The following is a 24662-nucleotide window of genomic DNA, read 5'->3' as shown; positions in this document are numbered from 1 at the left end:
CATGGACATTACCTGGTACATCAGTTTTCCTCTCAGCTATAACTGACAGCAACTGATATTTTACTGACAGCAACTGATATATTTCAGTTCTGACAAAATGTTGTCAGAACTGGAAGGGATTATTGTCAGAAGAAAATGGTGAGCTTCTGAGAGGAACTGATGGCAAGGTAACTATGTAATGTTCATTTGAAGTTACCTCATGTGTTTATTTTAAATATTTTTACTCAGTACAGGTTCTCTTTAATGCAAAAAAATGCTTGGCAGCCCTAATACACACACAGCAGTAACCACAAGACAAACATTTTATCAAAAGTCAGTTCACAAAGGCTGTTACAGGAGGGACTGTTACCGACTAGTGAGGTAAATTACTGACTTTTGAAGTAAATGCCAGTGACTAAAGCAAGTGTCACCTGCAAAATGATACTTGTAAATAAAAGCTTTTATCCCCCTGTAGGAAACAAGTGGAAGTCTCCTGGCAGCACCACAGGTGGTCACGGCTTCTGTCTAGTTTGATCAGTTTCTTGCATCCCATCAAGTTGTTTCAGTGTATGTGTGCCTCTGCAAGTCACAGCACATCCCAATACAACTTACAAGACAAGGCAAGACAAATAACATTTATATCGTGCTTTTTTCCTGGCGGACTCAAAGCGCCAAATTAATGAGATGCAGGCCCCTGAAAACTCCAGCCAGAAACTTAAATGGGTGTCGTAACATCCAAAAATAAAAAATGGCCAAAAAATAGTTAGTACTCCAACTATAACGTTATATGTAAACTAGTTTTTTTTTTTCTAAAATATGTCCCTATAAGCCCCCCCATTTGTTTTGCTTTTTACCTGGGTACCTTTGCCTAACTGCAGAAACTGTGCAGTGCCAGAAGGATTGTGAGAAGTTTTGTTTTTTTTTCTTAGCAGTATCAAGCTTATCTAAGCTTGCAAATAGCAGAAAGCTTCCTAAGGATAAGGCAGAGGACACACTTTTGTGCGCATTTTCTACACAGAATAACTGAGAACATGTTAATCAATGGACTAGTTCACACTTAGGCTCCCTGCACACTGCAAATCTGTTTTGCGATTCCGATTCCGATTCAGATTTGCAATTCCGATTTTCCCTGAATGCAATACACAGAAAAACGGAGGAAAAAATGCAGCATGCAGTAACGATTACAAATCGGCATCGGAATCGGATGTAAAAAACTATTAAAAATCGGAATTGCATGCAGTGTGCAGGGATCCTTAATGTGTTTCTTTGCATGCAGAAAAAAAAACCTGACATCCCGCAGGATATTTTTGCACATTTTGTTTTCACTATCAATTACATAAGCTGCTGTGAAAAAACAAACAAACATGCTTTTCTGCATACAAACACGTATGGTGTGCAGACAATTCATGCAGAAAAATGTGCACAGAAAAATGAAAGACAAGTGTGTCCCCTGCCTAAAGTTGAGAACACGCGATACAATTTCCTGGGTGATTGGACAGGAAGTTGTAGCGTGTGTACATGTACAAACTGCTCACGATCAATAAAGTGATTGATGTTCAGATGATAACTTCACAAAATCGATCCCTTTCGCGATCAGGAATGGATTGAACATGACGGAAATAATCACCCGATTCCCGCCGATAGGGCAAGAAATTGCATCGTGTGTTCCCAGCATAAGGCCCAGTTCACACTTGCGGTTCCAGTCCGCAAGTGTCCGGGGGCCGGAAAGAGACCGTACAGGTCTCTGCGGTGGCCACAAGTTGCGGATCCGGAATGTATCAGTTCCGGCTACAATAAAGTAGCCGGAACTAGATACATTGCAGTGCCAGAAAGGCACCGCAAGCATGGGGGATACCGGCGTGTAGTCCGGGCCCCCCAAGTGGCATAGGACCGGTGCTGGAAGCATCCGGTCCTATTGCCAGTGTGATGGGAATCCGTTTCTCATTGCACAGCATGGCCGCATGTTCGGGTCAGGATCCGGCCCGGGTGTGTGGACCGGATGATCTGGACCGAAAAATAGCGCATGTTGGAAAAGTGTCCGGAGTCCGGATCCGATCCGGCTCCGTTCTGTACGGAACGGACGCATGTGAACGTCCGCATAGACTTTGCATTGCTATGCGGAACGTACGTTCCGTTTGTACAGTATACGGTCCGGATCCGATCAGGCGAATACGGACAGCGAACGCTAATGTGAACCAGGCCTAAGATAAGGACACTATAGGTGGCCATACACTGTTCGATCTACCATCAGATTCGACCAACAGATAGATCGCTCTCTGATCGAATCTGATCAGAGAGGGATCGTATGGCTGCCTTTACTGCAAACAGATTGTGAATCAATTTATGCATGAAACCGATCACAATCTGTGGTGGTGCTGCCTCCAAAGCCCCCCACCCGCATACATTACCTGCTCCGCCGGCGCGTGTCCCCGCTGTCACCTTCTCTGCTGGGCTCTGGGTTCCGGCTGGCTTCACTTCTTTCTGTCCGGGGAAGTTTAAACAGTAGAGGACGCTCTACTGTTTAAACTTCCTGCCGGGACAGGAAGAAGTGAAGCCTGCTGGACTCGGAGCCCAGCGCGGAGACGGAGCAGCGGTGACAGTGGGGATACGTGCCGGCCGGATTAGGTAATGTATTGCCGCTGTATTGCATCGGTCGTCGGGCATTCGAACGCCGCTATCGACGCACTCCCGACCCGCCGGCGATCGAGAAAAATCTTCCACACGGACGGCTCGACGGGAACGATTGATTTCGGACGGAAATCAATCGTTTGCGTAACGATTTTACAGCAGATTTGATCACAGTGATCGAATCTGCTGTATATTGGCGGGAAAATCGTTAGGTGTATGGGCACATTAAGACCAGAAAAAGGTAATTGAATTGCTTCCTTGCCCAACCTTTTGAAAAGTTTACACAGTGTTATCTAGGTGAAGTTTGCTGTGGGAGAGACACTAAAGTCGCATACACACGCCATACCGCACAAACGACGGGTCCGTCAGACCCTCCCAATGGGTGGACTTTCAGCAGACAGTAGTGCGTGTACACGCTGTCGGCATACTGATAAGGCTGTTTCTAAACGATCCGCTGAGCTGAGCGGATCGTTCAGAAGCAGCCTTATCAGTATGCCGATAGCGCGTACACACGTGCTACTGTCGGCTGAACGTCCGCCCAGCGGGAGGACCCGTCGTTTGTGACGGTATGGCGGCGGTATGCGCCTTAAGCTGTGGCAGTAGAAAGGGAAAATTCACACTGAGCTGGGTTGAAAAAAACGAGGAAAGGGCAGATGTGATGCTACTTTTGGCCTCACAGAGAAACAGTAAAGATGGAAACCAGTGGACATTTTCTTTTCTTTTTATCATATCACATTTCAATAAAAAAACAACAGGATAAGTAAGCTAAATAAGTAATTTTTCATTGGATTATTTTTTTTTTTAGGTAATATAGATTTTGATCCTATTTTAAGTCAGCGTGAGAATCTTCTGTCTATTGCTTGTATCTTGTAATTAGCGGATGCAATGGCTATAGTACTTATAATTGATACCACAAGACTATTGACAGATTAAAAAAAAATTCACTGCTTTTATAAGGGCACAAACAAACAGCCATCCCTATTTGAGTTGAATAAGTAAGGCTGGTTTCACAGTGGGACGTTAAAGTCCAACGTTACAGCAGCCAGTAACGCAGCCTAACTCACAGCACTGTAAAATCAATGTGCTGTTCACAGTGCACACGTTGTGTTACATAGTAACGCAGCACGTTTAAACAAAGTGCTGCATGCTGTACGTTATACTGGGCTAAGCCACGTTAGACTGTTTGCACATGCTCAGTAATGTTGGAGGAGGAGGTCTCCCCTCCTCCTCCGCAGCCAGCCACATGGCTAATTAATATTCACTGCACTGTGGTGACTCCTGGTGGGACTGTAGTGTTGTTTGGATCATGAACGAATCGTTCATTTGATCCGGATCTTTTTTGTGAGTCAAATCATCCGGATCATCACAATGAAAGATTCGGTTCACAGTGGATGTCTGTCTGGAAGAAACAGCAACATACAGAATGTACAGTGCAGGGACTTTTTTTTTTTTATTAATCAACAAACTTAAAGCATACAAGGAATAATAAATAAGATAAAAGTATGCCTGTAAATCAAAATACCATCATACAGCATACAATGAAATAAATATAAAAAGTATGCAATACAAGTAAAGAAACAAATATAATCAGGGAATAATCTTTCCCACATCATAATACAACTGAAACAACGCCATGATTACAGAAAAACTCTGTCAATGTACCCAAGAAAATACAAATCAAAACAAAACTGTGCTATGCACATAACTTGTGGACAAGAAACTGTTCCATACTCCAGAAGTATAGCTGCTGAGGAGACATCACTCATCTACATTCAGACAAACAGGACAACCAGACAGAAAGAAAAAAATAAAACACATAACACCAACCACCACCCAAAAGGACACAAGTCAACACCTACATCACATCATTCAAAACAAACAGGACAAAAAAAAAAGAAAAGAGAAAGACATATAACATACACCACCACCCAAAAAGTGAAGGACAACACCCACATTACACCATACATTCCACATACATACCGCGGGACTTTTACGCCCGACCAATAAGCAAGTACATAAGATTAGAAGACACTACACAAGACAAGACTGAAAAGAAATTGAAGCCCAAACACAGGACAAAACCACACCAACAACTAAAAAGAAGAGCACAAAGGGACACTCCCCTTGTGTCTGCGGCCAGACTTCAAAAAAATGTCAAAGAAAAAAATCTGAGGTGTACAAGAGAAGCGACAGACAAGCTAACACCCAGGAGAGACCTCCGCCAGTTTAAGGAGGCTTGATGTTCTGCCACGCCAGAACCCAAGCTCCTCTCCCCAGTTTCTTTCTCTCCAAGAACCGAATATTCCTCACCTCACCGAGAATAGTGCTCACCACCACCTGGACAGGCAAGTCTCGCTGTCTAATAGCTAAGTCACACCGTGCCAACCATAAGTGTCTCCTAACCACTAAGCTGACTACGTATAAAGTGCTCAAATCATAACCCTGGCGCTGATTGAACGCTCCATAGGCCCACTCAGCATAACTGAGATGCGCCAGAAAGGGGATATTCAGAGCCCTCCCCACCTGTTTGTACACCTCCACGTTGAAAGGGCATGACATCAGGAAATGGTCCATGGTCTCCTCAACAGCACACCCCTGTCGAGGACAACCACGCTCTGCCACCTGCCGACACTTCATGTTGCCTCCAACGTAAAGTTTGCCCTGGAAGGTAAGCCAGGCGATGTCCCACAATTTATTCGGAACCCGCGGCGAATTCAACAAACGCAAGCCCTCCTCCATAATTGTGCCTGGGCAATCCCTCAAAGCCAGTGAGTCAGGAAAGTAAGAGTCCACCAACCTAGCCGACAAGACTTTCCTGTCGACCGATCTGATGTCCTCCACCATCAATCCCCACTGCTGCAGTTTCTTCAAACAAGACAAGACATAGGTCGGAAGGTAGCCACGACGTGCTCTCAGATTTTTCACTGGGCCACCGCTCTTCCATTCTCTAAGGAAAGGCTCACACCAAGTCTGGAAGATACCTACCCAGCTAGGCGGGTTCTCCAACAACAAACTACCAATGTTGTGTTTAATAAAAATCAAGGAGAAAAAAACGATCGGGTTGACCATACCTAAGCCACCCTCCCGCCTAGCTTTGTAAGTAATATTCCTGCGCACATGGTTTAGCCTGTTTCCCCATAACAATAGGAAAAACAGGCCATTGACCCTGGTGTACAGGGATGCTGGCAAAATTGTGACATAACTGACATATAACAATATTGGTATCAGGTAAGTCTTGATCAGGTCAATCCTTTCCCTAAAGGTCAAACTCCAACCTTTCCAGCGAGTTACTTTCCTGTCGACATCAGACAGCTTGCTTTCCCAATTTCGCAGGCCATAATCGCCTGGGCCGAATTTGATGCCAAGAATCTTAATTTCTTCCTGAGGCAAGGGAAAAGACCCAGGAAGTCTAAAGGACTCTCCAACTTTACCCATCCAGAAAGTTTCACACTTATCCGGATTGATCTTCGAACCAGATGCCAATGAGTACCTGGTGATCTCCTCAGCAACCACCAACGCCTCCTCTGCATCCGAGACCACCACAGTAACGTCGTCGGCATAAGCCACCACCTTCAGAGATGAGCTACCAGAGATGCCCACTGGAACCCCACCAAGCGTGCTGCCCTCTAGCCTCCTCACGAAGGGGTCGATGGCAAACACGTATAGTAGAGAACTCAGCGGACAACCCTGGCGAACCCCCGAGCTCACCTCAAAAGGCTGGCCGATCCATCCATTGATCAGCATAAAACTTTCAGCCTCCTTGTATAAAGTTCGCAGCCAATCTACAAACCCCCCCCTGCAAACCATACACAGTAAGCAACCGCCATAGGTACTCATGATTGACCCGATCAAAGGCTTTGGACTGATCCAACGTCAGCAGGTATTTTCCCCAACCATCAGCCCTGCACCGTTCCAGGACTTCCCGGACAGCTAACAGTGCTGAGAGTGTGCTTCTTCCTACAACAGAGCAGTGCTGATGGCGAGAAAGCACATCTGTCACCTGGGACAACCGCCAGAACAAAATTTTCGCCAGGATCTTCCTGTCGACATTGAGAAGGCTGATGGGACGCCAATTCTCAATCATCTCAGGATCACGACCTTTTGACAACAGGATTACTGCAGATTGCCTCATGGAGGGTGGTAACTGGCCCCCAGCAAGGCAATCGTTGAACGCACCAGCCAATTGAGGGGCCAGGATGGACACAAAGGCCTTGTAAAACTCAGCCGTCAGTCCATCCGGACCCGGGGTCTTTTTAGGTGCAAGGCCACCAATGGCTCTCGCTACTTCATCTGCAGTAATCTCCGTAGTCAAGTCTATGGCAGAAATATCAACATCTTCCAGACCCGGCGTGGAAGCCAAGAAGTCTTCCATCCTCGCCTGGTCAAGTGGCTTCTCCCCAAGCAGATCAGCGTAAAACCCTCTAGCGATGGCTAGAATCTCTGCCCTGGACTTTGCCAGAGATCCCGAGCCATCCCTGAGACCGATGACCGTCTTAAGCGCTGCACTTTGTTTAAAACTCTGGTAAGGGTCAGGCGAGCGGTATTTACCATGATCCCTTTCCAGAGCTAAAGAAGCCAGCCGGTCGTACTGCTGCTGCCTAAGTTGAAGTTTGACCTCAGAGATCTCCCCCGGATCTCCGCCCTCAGAGACGAGAACAGTCAACCTCTCCCTTAGACGCTGGTAAGCTAGATTTCTACCAATACTCCTTCGGGACGCTAGACCCTTGAAAAATCTCACAGCACGTTTTTTGACTTCCTCCCACCACTCAGACCTATTGTCAAAGCAGTCCAGGATGGAAACCTGTGCTTGAAAAAACTCCTCAAAGGATTGTCTCACCTCATCTTCCAGTAGCAGGGACGAATTCATCCTCCAAATACCCCGACCTCTGGGAGGAGCATTCGAAGCATTCAAGCCCACCGACAGAATAAGGTGATCCGAGAACTCCACCGCCAACAACTTAGGAGTTGAAGTGATGAGGCCCTCTGAAACAAAAAATCTATCTATCCTAGACCTAGCACTACCTCTATAAAAGGTGAACCCCGTGAGATCTGGGGAGTGACGAACGTGCACATCCACCAGATCCGCCTCATCAACTAATCTTGCTAAATACTTACCATCTACGCCTATCTGGACCTGGGCCCTTGCCCTGTCCTTGGCCCTAGTGACGGTGTTGAAATCACCACCCAGGATCACAGGATAGGCTGAAAAAAGGTATGGCCTGATCTGCATAAGAAGGCGCTTTCTCTCCCCCTTAGACTTGGGGTCGGCATAGATGTTGATTAGCCTGAGATCCTGCCCCCTCATGCAGACGTCCAAGACCAGACACCTACCCATCTCTACCTCAATTACTCGCCGGCACGTTACCATGTCGGCCCTAAAAAGGACCGCCACACCACTACCAGGCTCTCCCGCAAGAGACCAAAAACTCGGACCAGACACCCAGTCCCTCTCGGCTAGCCAAAGGTCAGCCAAAGAGGTGAGCCTGGTCTCCTGCAGGAAAAACACATCAGCCTCATGGGCAGCCAAAATCGAAAAAGCCAATTTTCGAGCCCTGGTCATTTTGATGCTGGCAACGTTGATCGTCGCCAGCATGAGTGGTGGGGGAACAGCCATCAGAATAATTTAGGTTTCCCTTTATACTCTTTTTGACAGTAGACAAAAACTAAAACAAAAATACAACGTCAACAAAAAGAAAAAGACATAAACACATAGGACCATGTCCCCTCAGACAACTTCAGGGGTCTCGACCACCATCTCCTCCTCTTCCGATGAAAGGGGGGAGGCAGCCAAAACACCAAACCTGTTTGAGAGTTTCAGGTCTCTACTCTCTTGTCTCCTCTGCTCAACTGTCTGCCTTAGCGTCTGTCTCTTCTCTTCAGAGAAGGACCGAGGTGCAGACTTTGACCCAGTATTCCTTTTTTTCTTGATTTTGAACCTCTGCTCGAGATATTCTTTCTCCTCTGCCGACAAGTGCTCCCTCCTGCAAGGGGCGGAGGAAGCACCCGTCGGCTCGGGAGGCGAAAACACAAAGGCTCCTGAAATCGAAATCACGTTGACAGGCAGGGAGGCAGCCCCACCTTCAACGGGAGAAGAAAGGGTAGGAACAGGGGAAGGTAAAGGAAAGGCAAGGGAAGGAGGAGAGGGAGGAGGAAGGTCAGGGGGAGGAGGAGTGGAGGGGGGAGGGAGATCGGGAGGGGAAGGGAGAGGGTCAGCAGGTGAAGGGAGGGAAGAGGAAGAAACCCCCTTGGGAGGATTTCTCCTCCGAGGCTGCGGAATAGGAGGATTTGTTGGGGGATCTCCTGGAGCAGGGGTAGGGCCCTTAGTCCCACCACCTCTCCTATCCCCACCAGATCTAGTAGACCTGGTTCGCTGCTCCTTGGGAGGAGAGTCCCCGCCACGAGCAGCATCCCGGACATAAGTCGATGACCTGGGTCCAGATTGCCCTACAAGGGCTATGCTGGCTGGAGGAGGAACCGAGGAAGGGGCAACAGAAGAATGGTCAACAGCACAATCCAATAACTCAAGTAGTGACATATTAGGATCTGGCACTGGGGCGTCCTGTCCCTCCTCCATACGGGCCAACATGGCCTTCTTGAGATCCGAGGGCATCGTGTTCCAGGAGACCGGGCACGCTGTGTACGGATGTCCGTACTCAAAACAGAAATTGCATTTTATGCGTTTGCACGCGGATGCAGAGTGCCCGAACTCCTGGCACCGACTGCACCTCGGATCTGGGCACCCGCTCGCCAGATGGCCCCGCTTACCACATTTGTTACAGGTCCTGGGCTGACCGGGATAGAAGGTGACCACTTTGTCCCGCCCTATAAGGGCAGAACGGGGAATATGGGTGACGACCCCCTCCTTGATGCGGAGTTTGATCGCTACCTCATATTCCCCCCACCAGATTCCCAGGTCATCCAGGACCCTGTGGGGCGGGGACATGAGGTCTGCGTAGTGCTGAACCCAAGTCATCAAGTCACGCACCGGGATACTCTCGTTTTGGACTACTATGTGTGCCTTCCTCTCTAAGGACTGTCTTGAAAGGGGCACCACAGAGAACCTGTGCCATTGCCCGTTCAGGGACTCCCCCAATCTCTTTTCTAAGAAGGCCTCCATTCCCTGCTGCGAAAGGAAGGACACATCATAGTAGGGCGGTGGATCCCCTGGAGCCAGGATCGCGAATAAATCAGCGGGCCTAAACCCCAGGTCGAACAAATAACCGACAAACTCCCTTTTTGTGGGAATTGCAGAAGGGTGTTCCCACTTAAGGCGAACAACGTTCCGTCGGCCTGGGGTGTAGGCCTCCGACTCTGTCTCCAGGGGAGCCAGGACCCTCCTCCCTAAAGCAGTACTTCTAACCGCCCTGGAATATGAGACTGGTTTTACAGAAGATGTGCCCCTGGCTGAGGCTGCCATGGAGTTAAGGGCCCCCGGTCTCGCAGCCGGGCCCAACTCTGGGAAACCCCCCCTTGTTACATACTCCAATTCTGGAGGCTCTGCCTCTCCACCCTCAATTGTCTCCACACCCACCTCAACCACCCCACCAGACACCTCCCCAGCCACATTAGAGGTGGAAACAGGGGGAGAAGGGGGCTTGTACCTGGGGGCATCAGGGCTTAACCCAAAAATGGTCGCCATAAAGGTCTGTCTACCTTGAAAATCAAAACATTTAAATTTCTCATCTTCCACCACCATTCTCCTCCCACCTGCCCTAAACTCCAACTGGCGACCACAATCGGGGTCACCCATGCCCACCAGATGCAAGCCTGAGTAATCCCCCCCTGGTTCCACCTCCTGAACTACCGTCTCATTAACATGAGCATCAGTAACAACCAACCGCTTCTTCTCCAAGCGTACAATTAAATCCGCGGTCTGAAACTCTGTGATTAGATCATCCTTAACCACAGGAGGCGGTTCTAAATGCTTTCCCTTTCGTTTTCTCTTTTTCTCCCTTTTCTTTCTCCTTTTCTCCCTCTCCCCCTCACTCAGGTCATTATCAGACTCTGAACATGAAATTAAATTTCTCTCAAACAATACATCCAGCATTGAATTATTTGGTGACCTGATTAAGCCCCCCTTCTGGACTAAGAGTATTTCACCACCCTCCTCCGCTTGTAAAAAGGACCCTTTCTGGACACCATCACTATCCTGATCAGTCTCTTCGACCACAACCTGCTCAACATTATCACCTGTGTCACCAAGCGGTAACCTCACACCTTTGCCAATTTTATTTCTCCCTTTTTTAGTTCTTTTCTTTTCAAAAGGTAAAGTGACATCTTTCTCACCCTCCAGGACGATTCCGGATTCCATCGCCAGGGAGTCTTGGCCTCCTCCATTGTCGCCATCAGGAAAGAGCTCCTGGGCCAATTGTTCCATCCCATCAACAGGGGGAGTCCAGCACCCAAGGGAGTCTATCCTTTCGTTGTCCGCGGAGTTCCCCTTAAGAAAATCCTCCTCGGACATTTCCAGACTTGCTTGCTCGGTCACCTGTACCTTCTTTGTAAGTTTCCCCTCTTTTGGGGTCTCAGAAGATCCTTTGGTATCCTCCTCGCTTGTCTCCTTGTTTTCAGGGACAATCGGTAACTCCCCCTGTGCATTTGCATGCATCTCCTTTTCTTTTTCCTTGAAAACCGCCTCTGGTTGCGGAACTCCGCTTGGAGGCTGTTTCTCTGCGTCCCCTGCATCCATCTCCACATCTAGCAATAAAAGGCTTCCCTTGCCTTGACTTTCCGCATTGGCAGGCTGAATTCCGCCTACAGCTGTATTGGTGGTAGTGGAGTTTCCGCCGCCATGCGGACTTTCAGCCGCAACACCTCCAGAAGAAAGTCTGCTTACCGCTACATTAGCGCCAATGGGGTTTCCGCCTCCATGCGGACTTACAGCCGCATCAGCCTTAGGAAAAAGTCCGCGTTCGGCCTCATCGACGTCTATGGAAATTCCGACTTCAGGCGGAAAAGCAGCCGCAGATGTCACTTCCGCCCGACGGACCGGAAGCTGGTTTGGCGTTGTCGGGCTGCCGCTCTGCAAGCCGGCACCATCTTGAAAAGCCTGCATACGATGCGGGGAGCGTTCCCTGCAACTCTGGGCACACGTCCCCACTCCCAGCTTTACCCAAGAACCCACATCAGCCACTACAAGTGACCCTGATCTGGGAACCAAGGCTCCACCAGGAGAGGGATCCATGCGGGCATCCGGGGAGGCTGCTGCAGCTCCAGCCACACCACCACCTCCAGGTATTTCAGAGGGGGGCATGCCAGCCACAGCCACAGCAACAGCAGCACTTGCACCGCCACCCACCGCCTCACTGCGGGCCCCAGTAGCACCCACGCCATCAAGACCCTCAGCAGCAGGGGTAGCAGCACCAGCACCACCAGCACTCACCCAAACACCCACCGCAGAGCCAGGTACTTGCTTCCCCTCACTCACCAGCGTGTCCTCTTCACTCTGTGTCACATCACCCTCACTTTCCTTCTCCATGGGGTCCTCAACCGGCTCACCTTGCCCAGGTGGGATCTGTGACTGGGACAGTTCTTCCTTCATCCATGGAGGCCTCTCTGGGGGGCTGCACTCGTCTTCCACAACGACACAATCTTCCTCTGTGTCGCTATCATCCATGTCAGTCTCAGGTTTGAGCATCTTTTCAAAGCGTTTCTTGTGGCCTAGTTGCTCGGCGAAAGGCCCACCGATTCTTATCAAGTCAGCTAACTTTGCTTTTTGAACTTTGATTTTTCTTTTCAGGTCCAGCAGCTCTTTATCCTGCCACAGGTATTCTGGCTTCCACTTCATCCCATACCTGAACTTGGATCTTGAAAAGCTGTACTTTAGCTGTGCTAGTGTCTCCTCACAGGTTTTTGCAGCTTTCACCCAGGCTATCGCGTTCCCAGCGATGTCCCCTCCAGAGGAGTCCCCTTCATCCCCCAGGTAAGTAGAGGTAGCAGGGGGGGTATGAGCTGGCCGCTCCATGGCTGGAGCGGCCAGTTAGCACAAGACAAGCCCCTGCCCGGCAAGGCCCGGAGCAGGGACTTCAGGTCAAACAGTGCCCAGAAAGAAAGCTCCAAAGTCGGCTTGAAAAGCAGCTTGAAGAGACCCCTCCTGGAAGTCAGGAGCAACACACTCACACTACTGCAGGGAAAGTCCTGTCCTGCTAGTCATTTCACCCAGTCTGCTTCTCTAGTAAAATGATTCAAATGATTCGGTTCAAAGATCCGGATCTTTTTAATGATCCGATTCAAATGATCCGAATCCTTAAAAATATCCGGACTTCCTATCACTAAACTGGAGCGGCTGCTTTGAGAGCTGCATAACACAGCTCAATCTGACGTCCAACTTCAACACCACCATGCGTTTCGTTAGGGGCACGTTATGCGACCATAACGTCCACTAAAACGCAACGTCTTGGTGGGAAAGTAGCCTAAAAGTTGATTTTCAGCAGTAAGCTTGATGTAATTTTAACTAGAACTTTTTTCCTTGCTAGGTGCTGAAAGCTTTTTTCCCCCAAACTGTGTAATTTATTGGTACCGAAGTTGCAATACAATGATATATGTAAGTTATTTTGAATATAAAAATTATCTCCTGGGAGAATACTCAGGAGACAAGCTGATTGAATAAGGACCTTTATCTGTTTATCTGATTAATAGCTCTTCTTATAGGTGACATGAAGAATAAGTAGTGTGAGATAATTCAAAAGGAAACCTTTGTGAATCAACTCCACTGTCCCTCAATATGGGTCATGATTAAATCTGCTCCAAATTCTAGGGTACATTTTGGTGACATGCTAATGGAGCTACATATGGTCTGGAATGGGGGAGGAAATTGTAGCCTCTAGCAGTAAGCCGCATAAGCAGGTACATAATGCAAAATACATGCAGGCAGTGTCCCTGGTAGCGCTCAAACTAAAAGGGCCAGGTTCTGTATAACAAAAGTGTTAATCACTTACTGTGCATTCTCATAAACATATAAACATCAAGCTAGGGAATGTTCAGATCTCAATAAAGGCACATACCCACTAAGCTATTTTTCCAAATGATTTTTTTCGCAGCGCACTTTTTCCACAATATCGCGCAACATTGTTTAACCAAAATTTGTTAAACGATGTTTAACAGTGCACGCCACCTGCTGCATTTGTTCGTTTTTGAACGACAGGCATGTCCAAATAAGTCATGGAGGATTGTTCTGATCCTTATTGACTTTCATGGGTTTTGCCGCAACAATCATTTACACGATTATTGGTTTCCGCTGGTGCAAACAATGCTTGCAGATTTGGCCAGATGATTGGGAAACGATTGTTTGACAGCGGAGATCCCTGATCTATCTGGCTGTAATCTGCCAGTGGGTACTTAGCCTAACGAGAAACAGTGTCCAAGGATTGAACTTCATCCCAATCAGTAGCTGATACCGCCTTTCCCATGAGAAATCTTTTCCTTTTCACAAACGGATCGTCAGGGGGCTCTGTATGGCTGATAATGAGGTGAAACCCCTCCCACAGTGTGATGTCAGCACCATGGTGCTGACATCACACTGTGGGAGCCTTGTTGCATTGTAGGAAATAACAGCTGTTTCCACCTGCCAAAAAAGCAAGCAGCATCTCCTTCCACTGACATCACCTGCCAGCAGTAAAAATATTACCATGTGATAAATGTCAGAATGTAAATCAGGGAGAGGAAAGATTTTACAATGGGCAAACACTGACTAAATCATTTATATATAATTATTGTAAAAATGAAGCACTTTTTTATTACATTATTTTCACTGGAGTTCCTCTTTAAAGTGGGATTGTCAGCCATAAAATCAAATTCAATGTACTCACTGCTCTGTGTTCATTATGCAGCCTGCAACCTCACCCTGCATTGCAAGCTCTCCAATCTAATCAAAAATGTCTCTGCTGTAATAAATCTTATTTCAGTCAGGAGAAGGAAACTTGTCATCACCCCTCCCACATCCCTGTTCCTCCCTGATTGGCTGAGAGAAGTTTAGTGAGCTGCTGAATACAATCTATGTTGTGCTCACATGTGTTTACAATGCAAGCTAGATATGACAGTGCAGTTCCTACTTAGGCAGAAAAGGAAGAAAAGCCTGGAACCCACTAGAGCGGGGTTTTTTTTTTTTTTTTTTTAGCCTTCAAGGAGCGCTTTCAATCACTAGCGATTTCCCTAAACGCTCGGCCAATGTAAATGGATGAGACAGTTTCCACTAGAGCGATTGCGATTAAGGAAATCGCAATCACATGACATGTAGCATTTTGGAAGTGTTGTCATTCTAATGAATTGTATAGGAGCAGGGAAATCGCTTGCAAAATGCTATTACAAATCGATAGCGATTGCGATAGCGCTTTCTAGTGGGTTGCTAGCCTAATGCTAGGTACACACCATACAATTTTGTGTTAGATAGATGGTTCGATAGATAATTTCCGACATGTCCGATCTTAATTTTGATCGTTTTTCTGATCAATTTCTCATAGATTTCTCATCTCTCTCGCCTTGCAGCGCTGGGTCCCCGGTTCGATTCCCAGCCAAATCAACATCTGCAAGGAGTTTGTATGTTCTCCCTCTTTCTGTGTGGGTTTCCTCTGGGCACTCCAGTTTCCTCCCACATCCCAAAAACATACAGGTAAGTTAAATGGCTCCCCCAAAATTGGCCCTAGACTACGATACATACACTAGAGGCCTGCAGCGGGTCGGGCACCCGCGGGTTACCCGAAATGCGGGTCGGGTTCGGGCACCCGAATTGATTTTGGGTGCGGGTAGCAAGGTGCGGGTCGGGTTGCGGGTAGCGGTGTGCGGGTAGCCAGGAGGGGAAGAGTCGCTGGAAGGAGAGGCAGTTGGGGCAGCGGCGGGGAGGGGGGCCAGAACCCCCCCTCCTTCACCTGGGTCCCCTCCTTCAGCTCTCTCCCCCTCCAGAATAGCGGTGGCGCTGCGGGCGGAGGATTACTCACCTTCTAACTTCCGTTCCAAGCGCTGGCAGCGTCCCATCGTCACAGGTCTCCGCCTTCAATGCCGCCCACTGTGCTTCCTGATTGGCGGAAGCAGAGTGGGCGGCATTGAAGGCGGAGACCTGTGACAAGGGGACGCTGCCGGCGCTTGGAACGCGGAAGTTAGAAGGTGAGTAATCCTCCGCCCGCCCGCAGCGCCGCCGCTATTTTGAAAGAAGGGGACCCAGGTGAGAGAGGAGGGGGGGCTCTGGCAGCGACTGGGGGACAACTATGCTGGCTACCCTGGGGGACAACTATGCTGGCTACACTGGGGGACAACTATGCTGGCTGCACTGGGGGACAACTATGCTGGCTAAACTGGGGGACAACTATGCTGGCTACACTGGGGGACAACTATGCTGGCTGCACTGGGTTAGAGGCCTGCGCGGGTCCACTTTTCATACCCGCACCCGACACGCACCCCGCTACCCGCACCCGACCCGCTTTTTGGTGAGTTTGATACCCGCAACCCGACCCGCAGGCCCCGCTACCAGACCCGCTACCCGTTTTTTTAAAAAAATTCTTCTAAAGAGCACATTTGCACTATAAAGTGCATAGTTGTCCCCCAGTGCAGCCAGCATAGTTGTCCCCCAGTGTAGCCAGCATAGTTGTCCCCCAGTGCAGCCAGCATATTTGTCCCCCAGTGCAGCCAGCATAGTTGTCCCCCAGTGCAGCCAGCATAGTTGTCCCCCAGTGCAGCCAGCATAGTTGTCCCCCAGTGCAGCCAGCATAGTTGTCCCCCAGTGCAGCCAGTATAGTTGTCCCCAAGTGCAGCCAGCATAGTTGTCCCCCAGTTGCAGCCAGCATAGTTGTCCCCCAGTGCAGCGGCCTGCAGCGGGTCGGGTACCCGAGGGTTACCCGAAATGCGGGTCGGGTTCGGGCACCCGAATTGATGTTGGGTGCGGGTAGCAAGGTGCGGGTCGGGTTGCGGGTAGCGAGGAGGGGAAGAGTCGCTGGAAGGAGAGGCAGTTGGGGCACCGGCGGGGAGGGGGGCCAGAATCCCCCCTCCCTCACTCACCTGGGTCCCCTCCTTCAGCTCTTTCCCCCTCCAGAATAGCGGCGGCGCTGCGGGCGGGCGGAGGATTACTCACCTTCTAACTTCCAGTCCAAGCGCTGGCAGCGTCCCCTTGTCACAGGTCTCCTGATTGGCGGAAGCACAGTGGACGGCATTGAAGGCGGAGACCTGTGACGAGGGGACGCTGCCGGCGCTTGGAACGCGGAAGTTAAAAGGTGAGTAATCCTCCGCCCACCGCCGCTATTTTGAAGGAGGGGACCCAGGTGAGAGAGGAGGGGGGCTCTGGCAGCGACTGGGGGACAACTATGCTGGCTACACTGGGGGCCAATTATGCTGGCTACACTGGGGGACAACTATGCTGGCTACACTGGGGGACAACTATGCTGGCTACACTGGGGGACAACTATGCTGGCTACACTGGGGGACAACTATGCTGGCTGCACTGGGGGACAACTATGCTGGCTGCACTGGGGGACAACTATGCTGGCTGCACTGGGGGACAACTATGCTGGCTGCTCTGGGGGACAACTATGCTGGCTGCACTGGGGGACAACTATGCTGGCTGCACTGGGGGACAACTATGCTGGCTACACTGGGGGACAACTATGCACTTTACAGTGCAAATGTGCACTTTAGAAGACATCTTTTTTTAAAAGCGGGCCGCGGGTAGCGGGTCGGGTAGCGGGCCTGCGGGTCGTGTGCAGGTATCAAACTCACCAAAAAGCGGGTCGCGGGTTGAGTGCGGGTATGAAAAAGTGGACCCGCGCAGGCCTCTAACATACACTACACGATACATACAAAGACACATGACTATGGTAGGGATTAGATTGTGAGCTGCTCTGAGGGACAGTTAGTGACGAGCCTATATATACTCTGTAAAGCGCTGTGGAAGATGTCGGCGCTATATAAATACTAAATAATAATAGTAACAAAACAGAAGTGAATGGAAATAAATAAGACAAGATAACACAATCGAATATCGAACGAAAAATTGAACTGCAAATCGATCCAACGGAAAATCGACCGAAAAAATGCATCGTGTGTACCTAACATTAGGGAGGAACTGAAACAGGATTGGCTTCAGTCAGAGGGAATAAAAATGGAAAATGCCAGAAACAGTTTTCTCTTTATTTACTATATAACATGAAATCAAAATGTGGACAGTACAATATATATGTTATGTAAATAGAACAAGTACCGTATTTTTCGGACTATAAGACGCACTTTTTCTCCCTCAAAAGTGGGGGGGAAAAGTCAGTGCGTCTTATAGTCCGAATGTAGTGACCGTGCCCATCATTTGTACTAGTCCCCTTGTGTGTGGTGTCCCCCTTTGTGCGGTGTCTTTATGTCCCATTACCATCCGTGAATAAGGAGACCCCCAGATAGCGATCTAGTGCTGTAAACAGTGCGCTGAACCAGCGCTGAGTGAGAGATAAGGACGTGCATAAGGAAATATGACAGATCGCTGCAGAAGCACTTTGGATAGCTTACCGAAGAGGAAGAAAATGCAGCGCGAATGCCACCGCTACCGTGCAGCTTTCTCCCGGTCAGATGATGAACAAGCCTTAGACCAATCAGGTGGAGGAGCGCTGCCCCATACAGCCAATCACAGCGCTCACGGCTACTGCCGGTTTGTTACACCACCCGATAGTCCCGCGGGCGGGATCATGCTCGTCATTGCGGCCAATCACTGCACTCCCTCAGTAGCTGGGAGTGCAGTGATTGGCCGCAATGACGAGCATGATCCCGCCCGCAGTACTATCGGGTGGTGTAACAAACCGGCAGTAGCCGTGAGCGCTGTGATTGGCTGTATGGGGCAGCGCTCCTCCACCTGATTGGTCTAAGGCTTGTTCATCATCTGACCGGGAGAAAGCTGCACGGTAGCGGTGGCATTCGCGCTGCATTTTTTCTTCCTCTTCGGTAAGCTATCCAAAGTGCTTCTGCAGCGATCTGTCATATTTCCTTATGCACGTCCTTATCTCTCACTCAGCGCTAGTTCAGCGCACTGTTTACAGCACTAGATCGCTATCTGGGGGTCTCCTTATTCACGGATGTTAATGGGGCATGAAGATACCGCACAAAGGGGGACATGGGGACAGAGAATGACACAGGGGGACACCTGAGGACACAGGGGGGCAGAGAATGACACAGGAGGACACCAGAAGGAAAAGAGAATGACAGAGGGACACAGGGGGGCAGAAGGACACCAGAGGATATGGGGACAGAGAATGACACAGGACACCAGAGGGGACAGAGATTGACAGAGGGACACAGGGTGACAGAAGGACACGGGGACAGAAAATGACATTGGGGGACATAGAGGGACACCAGAAGACACAAGGGGGACAGAGAATGACATTGGAGGACATAAAGGGACACCAGAGGACACGGGGACAGAGAATGACACAGAGGGACACCAGAGGACATGGGGACACCAGAGGACACAGGGGGACAGAAAAAGAATGACACGGGGGCACCAGAACACATAAGGCACATGGGAAACATAATGTTGGTAAGGAAGGGCCATAAGATGCCCCTACACTATAGACGCACCAGTTTTAGTATATATATTTTTTTCCCTGGATTTCGCCTCTAAAAACAGGTGCGTCTTATAGTCCGGAGCGTCTTATAGTCCGAAAAATACGGTATTTATCTACTTATATGAGTTCTTTTCTCCTGGGATAGTATGGCTGTCCCTTCTGCTTTAACAATCTTGTATGAATGGCCTAAAGCATTGCTGCTCTGACTTCTGTGAAAAACTCTCCACTTGCTCATAGGCAAAGAAACAAAAGTTTTGTAAAGGTGAAAGGTCACATAATACAATAAGGTCATAATTCAAACTTCTATTTTGTCACACACACACACCCAGGCATAAAGATAGCGCAAAGAGCAGTGATGACATAGAAACTACATTTCATATCATGGAGAAGAATGTTAGACTACAAACTGGTTGCTGTGGACTACAACAACTCTTTCCCTTAAAGCGGACCCAAACCAAACATTTTTTTAATTCAAAATATTTAGTTGCACCACTCTGACACATACAAGGATAAACACTCCTTCAAGCCTATGCGCATTTCAGTGCATGCTTTTCACCCTTCTCTTTTAATAACTAGGGTTATACAGGTGACAGCCATTAGCAATCCCTCCATTGCCAGACAGTACCTACTCCAGCATTTTGCTGGATTCTGTCCCGGCAATTTGAAAGGAAGGGAGGGGTTTCTCCAATAAATTTAAAATATTTTATATTTGTCATCATGCAGCTGAAAAAAGGCTGCTATTTATTATTATAATTTAGAAAATACATTTTATTTCTGAAATCTTGTATTTTTTATTTGGGTCCACTTTAAACAAAAGTGTATCACTGAGGTTTGCCCACACCCTAGGTGTGTAACAAATAGAAAAAAGTTATTTTACAATAACTGAAACTTCAGAAAGCAGCTAAGGATACAGTTTTGGTTGTGCCAGTTTCTAGAGCACTGCCGCCCTGTTTTGCTGTCCCAAGGAGAGGTTTGGTCCCCTTCCATTTTTCATCTATAGTTTAACATCAAAGTATCTAACATAGACAATGAGTTCATGTCACATAATCTGCTGCGAACAATGACACAAACTCCCAGAGTGAGTTCCACGACACTTCTGTCCCAGTTACAACACTGGAACAAACAGAGGCGACCTTCACCACGGGTTGAACAGACTGTACAGCCTCTGGCTGACAGCTTGTTCTTAATCATGCCTTACTGAGCTTTGACACTGGACTCATCCTTCCTCTATGTGCCATCCGCACAAGACACTACTCTATCGCCTACAATGTGCAAGACGTGAGAAACAGAAATAGGAGAAATCAAAAGCAAAAAGAAATAATAAGCCAAAAACAAAATAATGTCAACATACTCACACAATACACTGGACTAAATGATAACCTATAAAAATAAAAATGAAAATTGAAATTAAGCATGTTAAAAGAAAAACAAAGATGAAAAACAAACAAAACCAAAAGTACTTTTTCTTTTTAATGACAGATCTCTTTACCGCTATGACTGCATAGAAATCACTCAGTTATTGTATTTGCATTTGAGATGCATGAGCAGAGATACTGAATATGATAAACATAAAAGTGGATTTTGGTATGTCTCCTAACAAACTTTAAGTAGTATTTAAAGGATACCCGAACTGACATGTGACATGAGGAGATAGACATGTGTATGTACAGTGCCTAGCACACAAATAACTATGCTGTGTTCCTTTTTTTCTTTCTCTGCCTGAAAGAGTTAAATATCAGGTAAGTGGCTGACTCAGTCCTGACTCAGACAGGAAGTGACTACAGTGTGACCCTCCCTGATAAGATTTTCCCCTTTTTATCTCTTTCTTGCTCTCAGAAGCCATTTTCTGCTAGGAAAGTGTTTTATTGTCGGAATTTCTTATCAGGGAGGGTCACACTGTAGTCACTTCCTGTCTGAGTCAGGACTGAGTCAGCCACTTACATACCTGATATTTAACTCTTTCAGGCAGAGAAAGAAAAAAAAGGAACACAGCATAGTTATCTGTGTGCTAGGCACTGTACATACACATGTCTATCTCATCATGTCACATGTCAGTTCGGGTATCCTTTAAAGGGAACTTAAAGTAAATGAAAAAAAAGTCCAGTTTAACTTGCCTGGGGCTTCTGCCAGCTTGCTGCAGCTGTCCTGCGCCCACAACCTCATTCTGCCATGTTCCCGTCACCCACAGCAACCCTCTTTCTTCTGGATGTGTGGCCGTGGTCTGCGCGCCTTCTGATCATGCTCCCATTGACGGGAGCGCTCTGTGCATGCCCAGTACGACAAAATCTCTACTGCAGTGGCCATCGACTTGCTGAGTCGCCCAGCTGAAAGAGGGGTTCTGCGGGGGGACTGGAACATGGCTCAATGATGAAGCGGGCACTGGGTGGCTGCAGGGGGCTGGTAGAAGCCCCAGGTAAGTTAAACTGGCTTTTTTCATTTAGTTTAGGTTCCCTTTAAAGAGACACTGTGGTGAGAGGAATATGGAGGCTGCCATCTTTATTTCCTTTTAACAACTTGCTGAAAGCCCGTAGATGAATCTAAGCCAGCTTGTGGTTGCATAAGCCTTATGTAACTACACCGGCTAACGCACTCCTGCTGCTCTCACTTGCACACACTGCCGCTGTCTAATGACAGCTGAGTTCCATGCATTAGGCAGGAGCTAATTTCATTGGCTCCTGACCCTATGATCACTGTAAGCCAATCACAGTGATCATCAGAATGAATAAAAACAAAGGTTCTGTTTTTTAAGAGGCCAGAGCCACCCAGTTCCCAAGTGGTTATAGAATGCCAATCATCTGGCTCTATTGCTGATCCTTTTGGCTGAAGTAATGTCTCAATTGCACACCTGAAAAAAGCAAGTGGCTAATATGGCCAGTCTTCAATCACAGCAGCTTAAAAAAACATGCCCTGCCACCTCTTCCCACCATGCAGATTAGCGCAGGGTGCAGGTGTAATATTTACCTGTTTCAGCGCTCCAGGTCTCCTCTATGCATCACAGCCGCACACACTATGCTGCCATCTATACTAATATCAGTCACGTGATTGGGAGGTGGATAATGACAACAGAGAGTGTGCAGCTGTTGACCAGGGAGGAGATCTACAGCCCCGACTCCCTGCACTACTCTGCATGCAGGTCAGGAGAGGGACGAGGACCCCTGTGATTGCAGAGGCTATTGTTACGCCACCTGTTCATAATTGTTCTTTGTCAGTGACAAAGTATTAGAGACACGGGATCAGCAGGACAGCCAAGAGATAGGCATAGTGTAAAAGTAAAAAAAAAAACCCAAAAAACTGCACATCCCTCTCATTATATTGTCCCTTTAAAGCATACATGTCAAACTCCAGCCCGTGGGCCAAATATGGCCCTTGGAGCCATCAGATTTGGCCCTCAGGTAGTTTACCCACTTTGCATTATGTATGGCCCACTCTAGACCACCAGAGAAGCTATATTGGAGGGTGAGACCTAGATCACCAGAGAACCAATATGGGGAGGAGGACAGCACTAGATACCAGGGAACTGTATAGGAGAGGGAAGGAGGCCACTAGACACCAGGGAACTGTATAGGAGAGGGAAGGGGGCCACTAGACACCAGGGAACTGTACAGGAGAGGGAGGACCACTAAACATCAGGGAATTGTATAGGGGATGGAGGGGGCTATTAGACACCAGGGAACTTTATAAGGGAGAGAGGTGGCCATTTGGTTCCAGAGCTCAATTTCGGCCCACTTTGTATTTGAGTTTGACACCCCTGCTTTAAAGGGAACCTGAAGGGAAAGAAATATGGAAGCTGCCATCTTTATTTCCTTGTAAACAAGTTACCTGCTGCCTGGCTGTCATGCTGAGCTTTTGGCTTTAATTGCTTATGAGTCACACACCTGCAACAAGCATGCAGCCAGTGGAGTCACACCAGAGTCATAGCATCTGACCTGCATGCTCATTCAGCCAGCGACTTACAGTATTAGAGGCAGAGCATCAGCACAGAGGCCAGGCAGCTGGCACTGTTTATAAGAGAATAAAGATGGCAGCCTCCGTATTCCTCTCATTTCAGGTTTCCTTGAGCCCCTTTTTACAGTTGCATTGCAAGAGTGCGTTGTGTTACCCTGTTTTACCGCAGGGTACTGCAACGGCAATGCAAGTCAATGGGGCCTAGCACACTTACCGTGTCCCGTCGGTAGTTTCCAAATCGCCGCCACAAAGTCGTTACCGCCCGACTTCCTCGGTGGCAAATATAATGTAAGTCATCAGGTGACGCATACCTTTTAAAAAGGTTGCCAGCGTTGCGCCGCACATGCAATTAAATGTTACAGTATTGTATAAGTAGTTTAAAACACTTAAAAAAAACATCTAAAATAAACTATGCTTTTTGGTTGTTTTGAATTTACATATATACAGTACATTCCAAATACAGAGTTGTTGGAAAGTAAATACTTTACCCAAGTTTCCCTATGTATAACATAGGACTCAACTTACAAACAATAGCCTGGAACAGAACCTGTTGTTCAATAGGGGACCCCCCCTTTCCCCCGTATATGTTATATTATATTCATACTATAAACATTTAATCTTACAAGCATGTGATGGTGAGCCTACCACCTCTGCTACCACTCAGCTTCTCTCGCTCACCAACTCCCTTGGCCTCACTCAGCATACTAACGCCACAACCCACAGTGCTGGTAATACTTTGGACCTAATTTTCTCCAAAGCCATCGCACTTACCAACCTGGACATTACACCATTCCCCATCTCCGACCACCATCTCATCACCTTCACCCTCACTCCATCCAGCACCCCCTGTCCCCCTCCCGAAACTGGACGTTGGCAGAGAGATCTGCGCAACCTTGACCCCAATGTACTAGCCACACCCCTCCACTCTCTCTCCTCCTCCCTCCCCAGCCTAACCTGCCCCAACGAAGCGGCAGCTCAATACAACAGTAACCTCTCCGCAGCCTTAGACCATGCTGCTCCCCTGACCTTTCGTACCAACAGTCGACCCAACCCCCAACCTTGGCACACTGCCCTCACAAAAAAACTACAAAATGAGGCACGAGCTGCAGAACGCAAATGGAGGAAATCCCGCCACAACAATGATTTCCCGGGATACAAGACCAAGTTGCAGACGTACCATACTGCCCTCGCTGATAGTAAACAGATATACTTCACTCACTTGATCGCTACCCAAGCCTCCAACCCACGTCGTCTTTTTGCCACCTTCAATGCCCTACTTAACCCCACACCTCCCCCCCCCCAACCTCCACCCTCTCAGCCACTGACCTATCAAACTACTTTATCAACAAAATTACAACCATCCGGAGGGATATTTCTCTCCTCCACTCTATCGCCCCCGCCTCCCCACGACATCCGACTCCTGCCTCTTTCTCCTCCCTTACCTCATTCAATCCTGTCACGGTGGAGGAAGTCAACCAGCTGCTGGCAACTTCACCTGCCATTTCCTGCCCCCTAGATCCGGTCCCATCTGATTCTCTGCGCCCACATTTTTCTGATCTGGCCCCTGTCCTCACCCATCTGTTCAAC

At 48.3% G+C, this 24662-nt stretch overlaps 1 protein-coding gene across 2 annotated transcripts in view; it reads right to left on the bottom strand.

The window, feature by feature from the left end:
• RNFT2 (ring finger protein, transmembrane 2) overlaps positions 1-24662 on the bottom strand; it is a 100879-nt gene that overhangs the window by 57444 nt on the left and 18773 nt on the right. The window contains exon 6 of one of the 2 annotated variants that reach the window (XM_068245994.1): positions 20486-20510. The exons of the other annotated variant lie outside the window; for it this stretch is intronic. Within the exon in view, the coding sequence (XP_068102095.1) occupies positions 20486-20510 (25 nt within the window). The remainder of the gene's footprint in view (positions 1-20485; positions 20511-24662) is intronic. 2 annotated transcript variants of the gene reach the window in all.

The sequence above is a fragment of the Hyperolius riggenbachi genome, chromosome 1 (assembly GCF_040937935.1).
Source record: "Hyperolius riggenbachi isolate aHypRig1 chromosome 1, aHypRig1.pri, whole genome shotgun sequence".
Taxonomy (NCBI): Eukaryota; Metazoa; Chordata; class Amphibia; order Anura; family Hyperoliidae; genus Hyperolius; species Hyperolius riggenbachi.
This window is presented reverse-complemented; position numbering and strand designations above follow the sequence as displayed.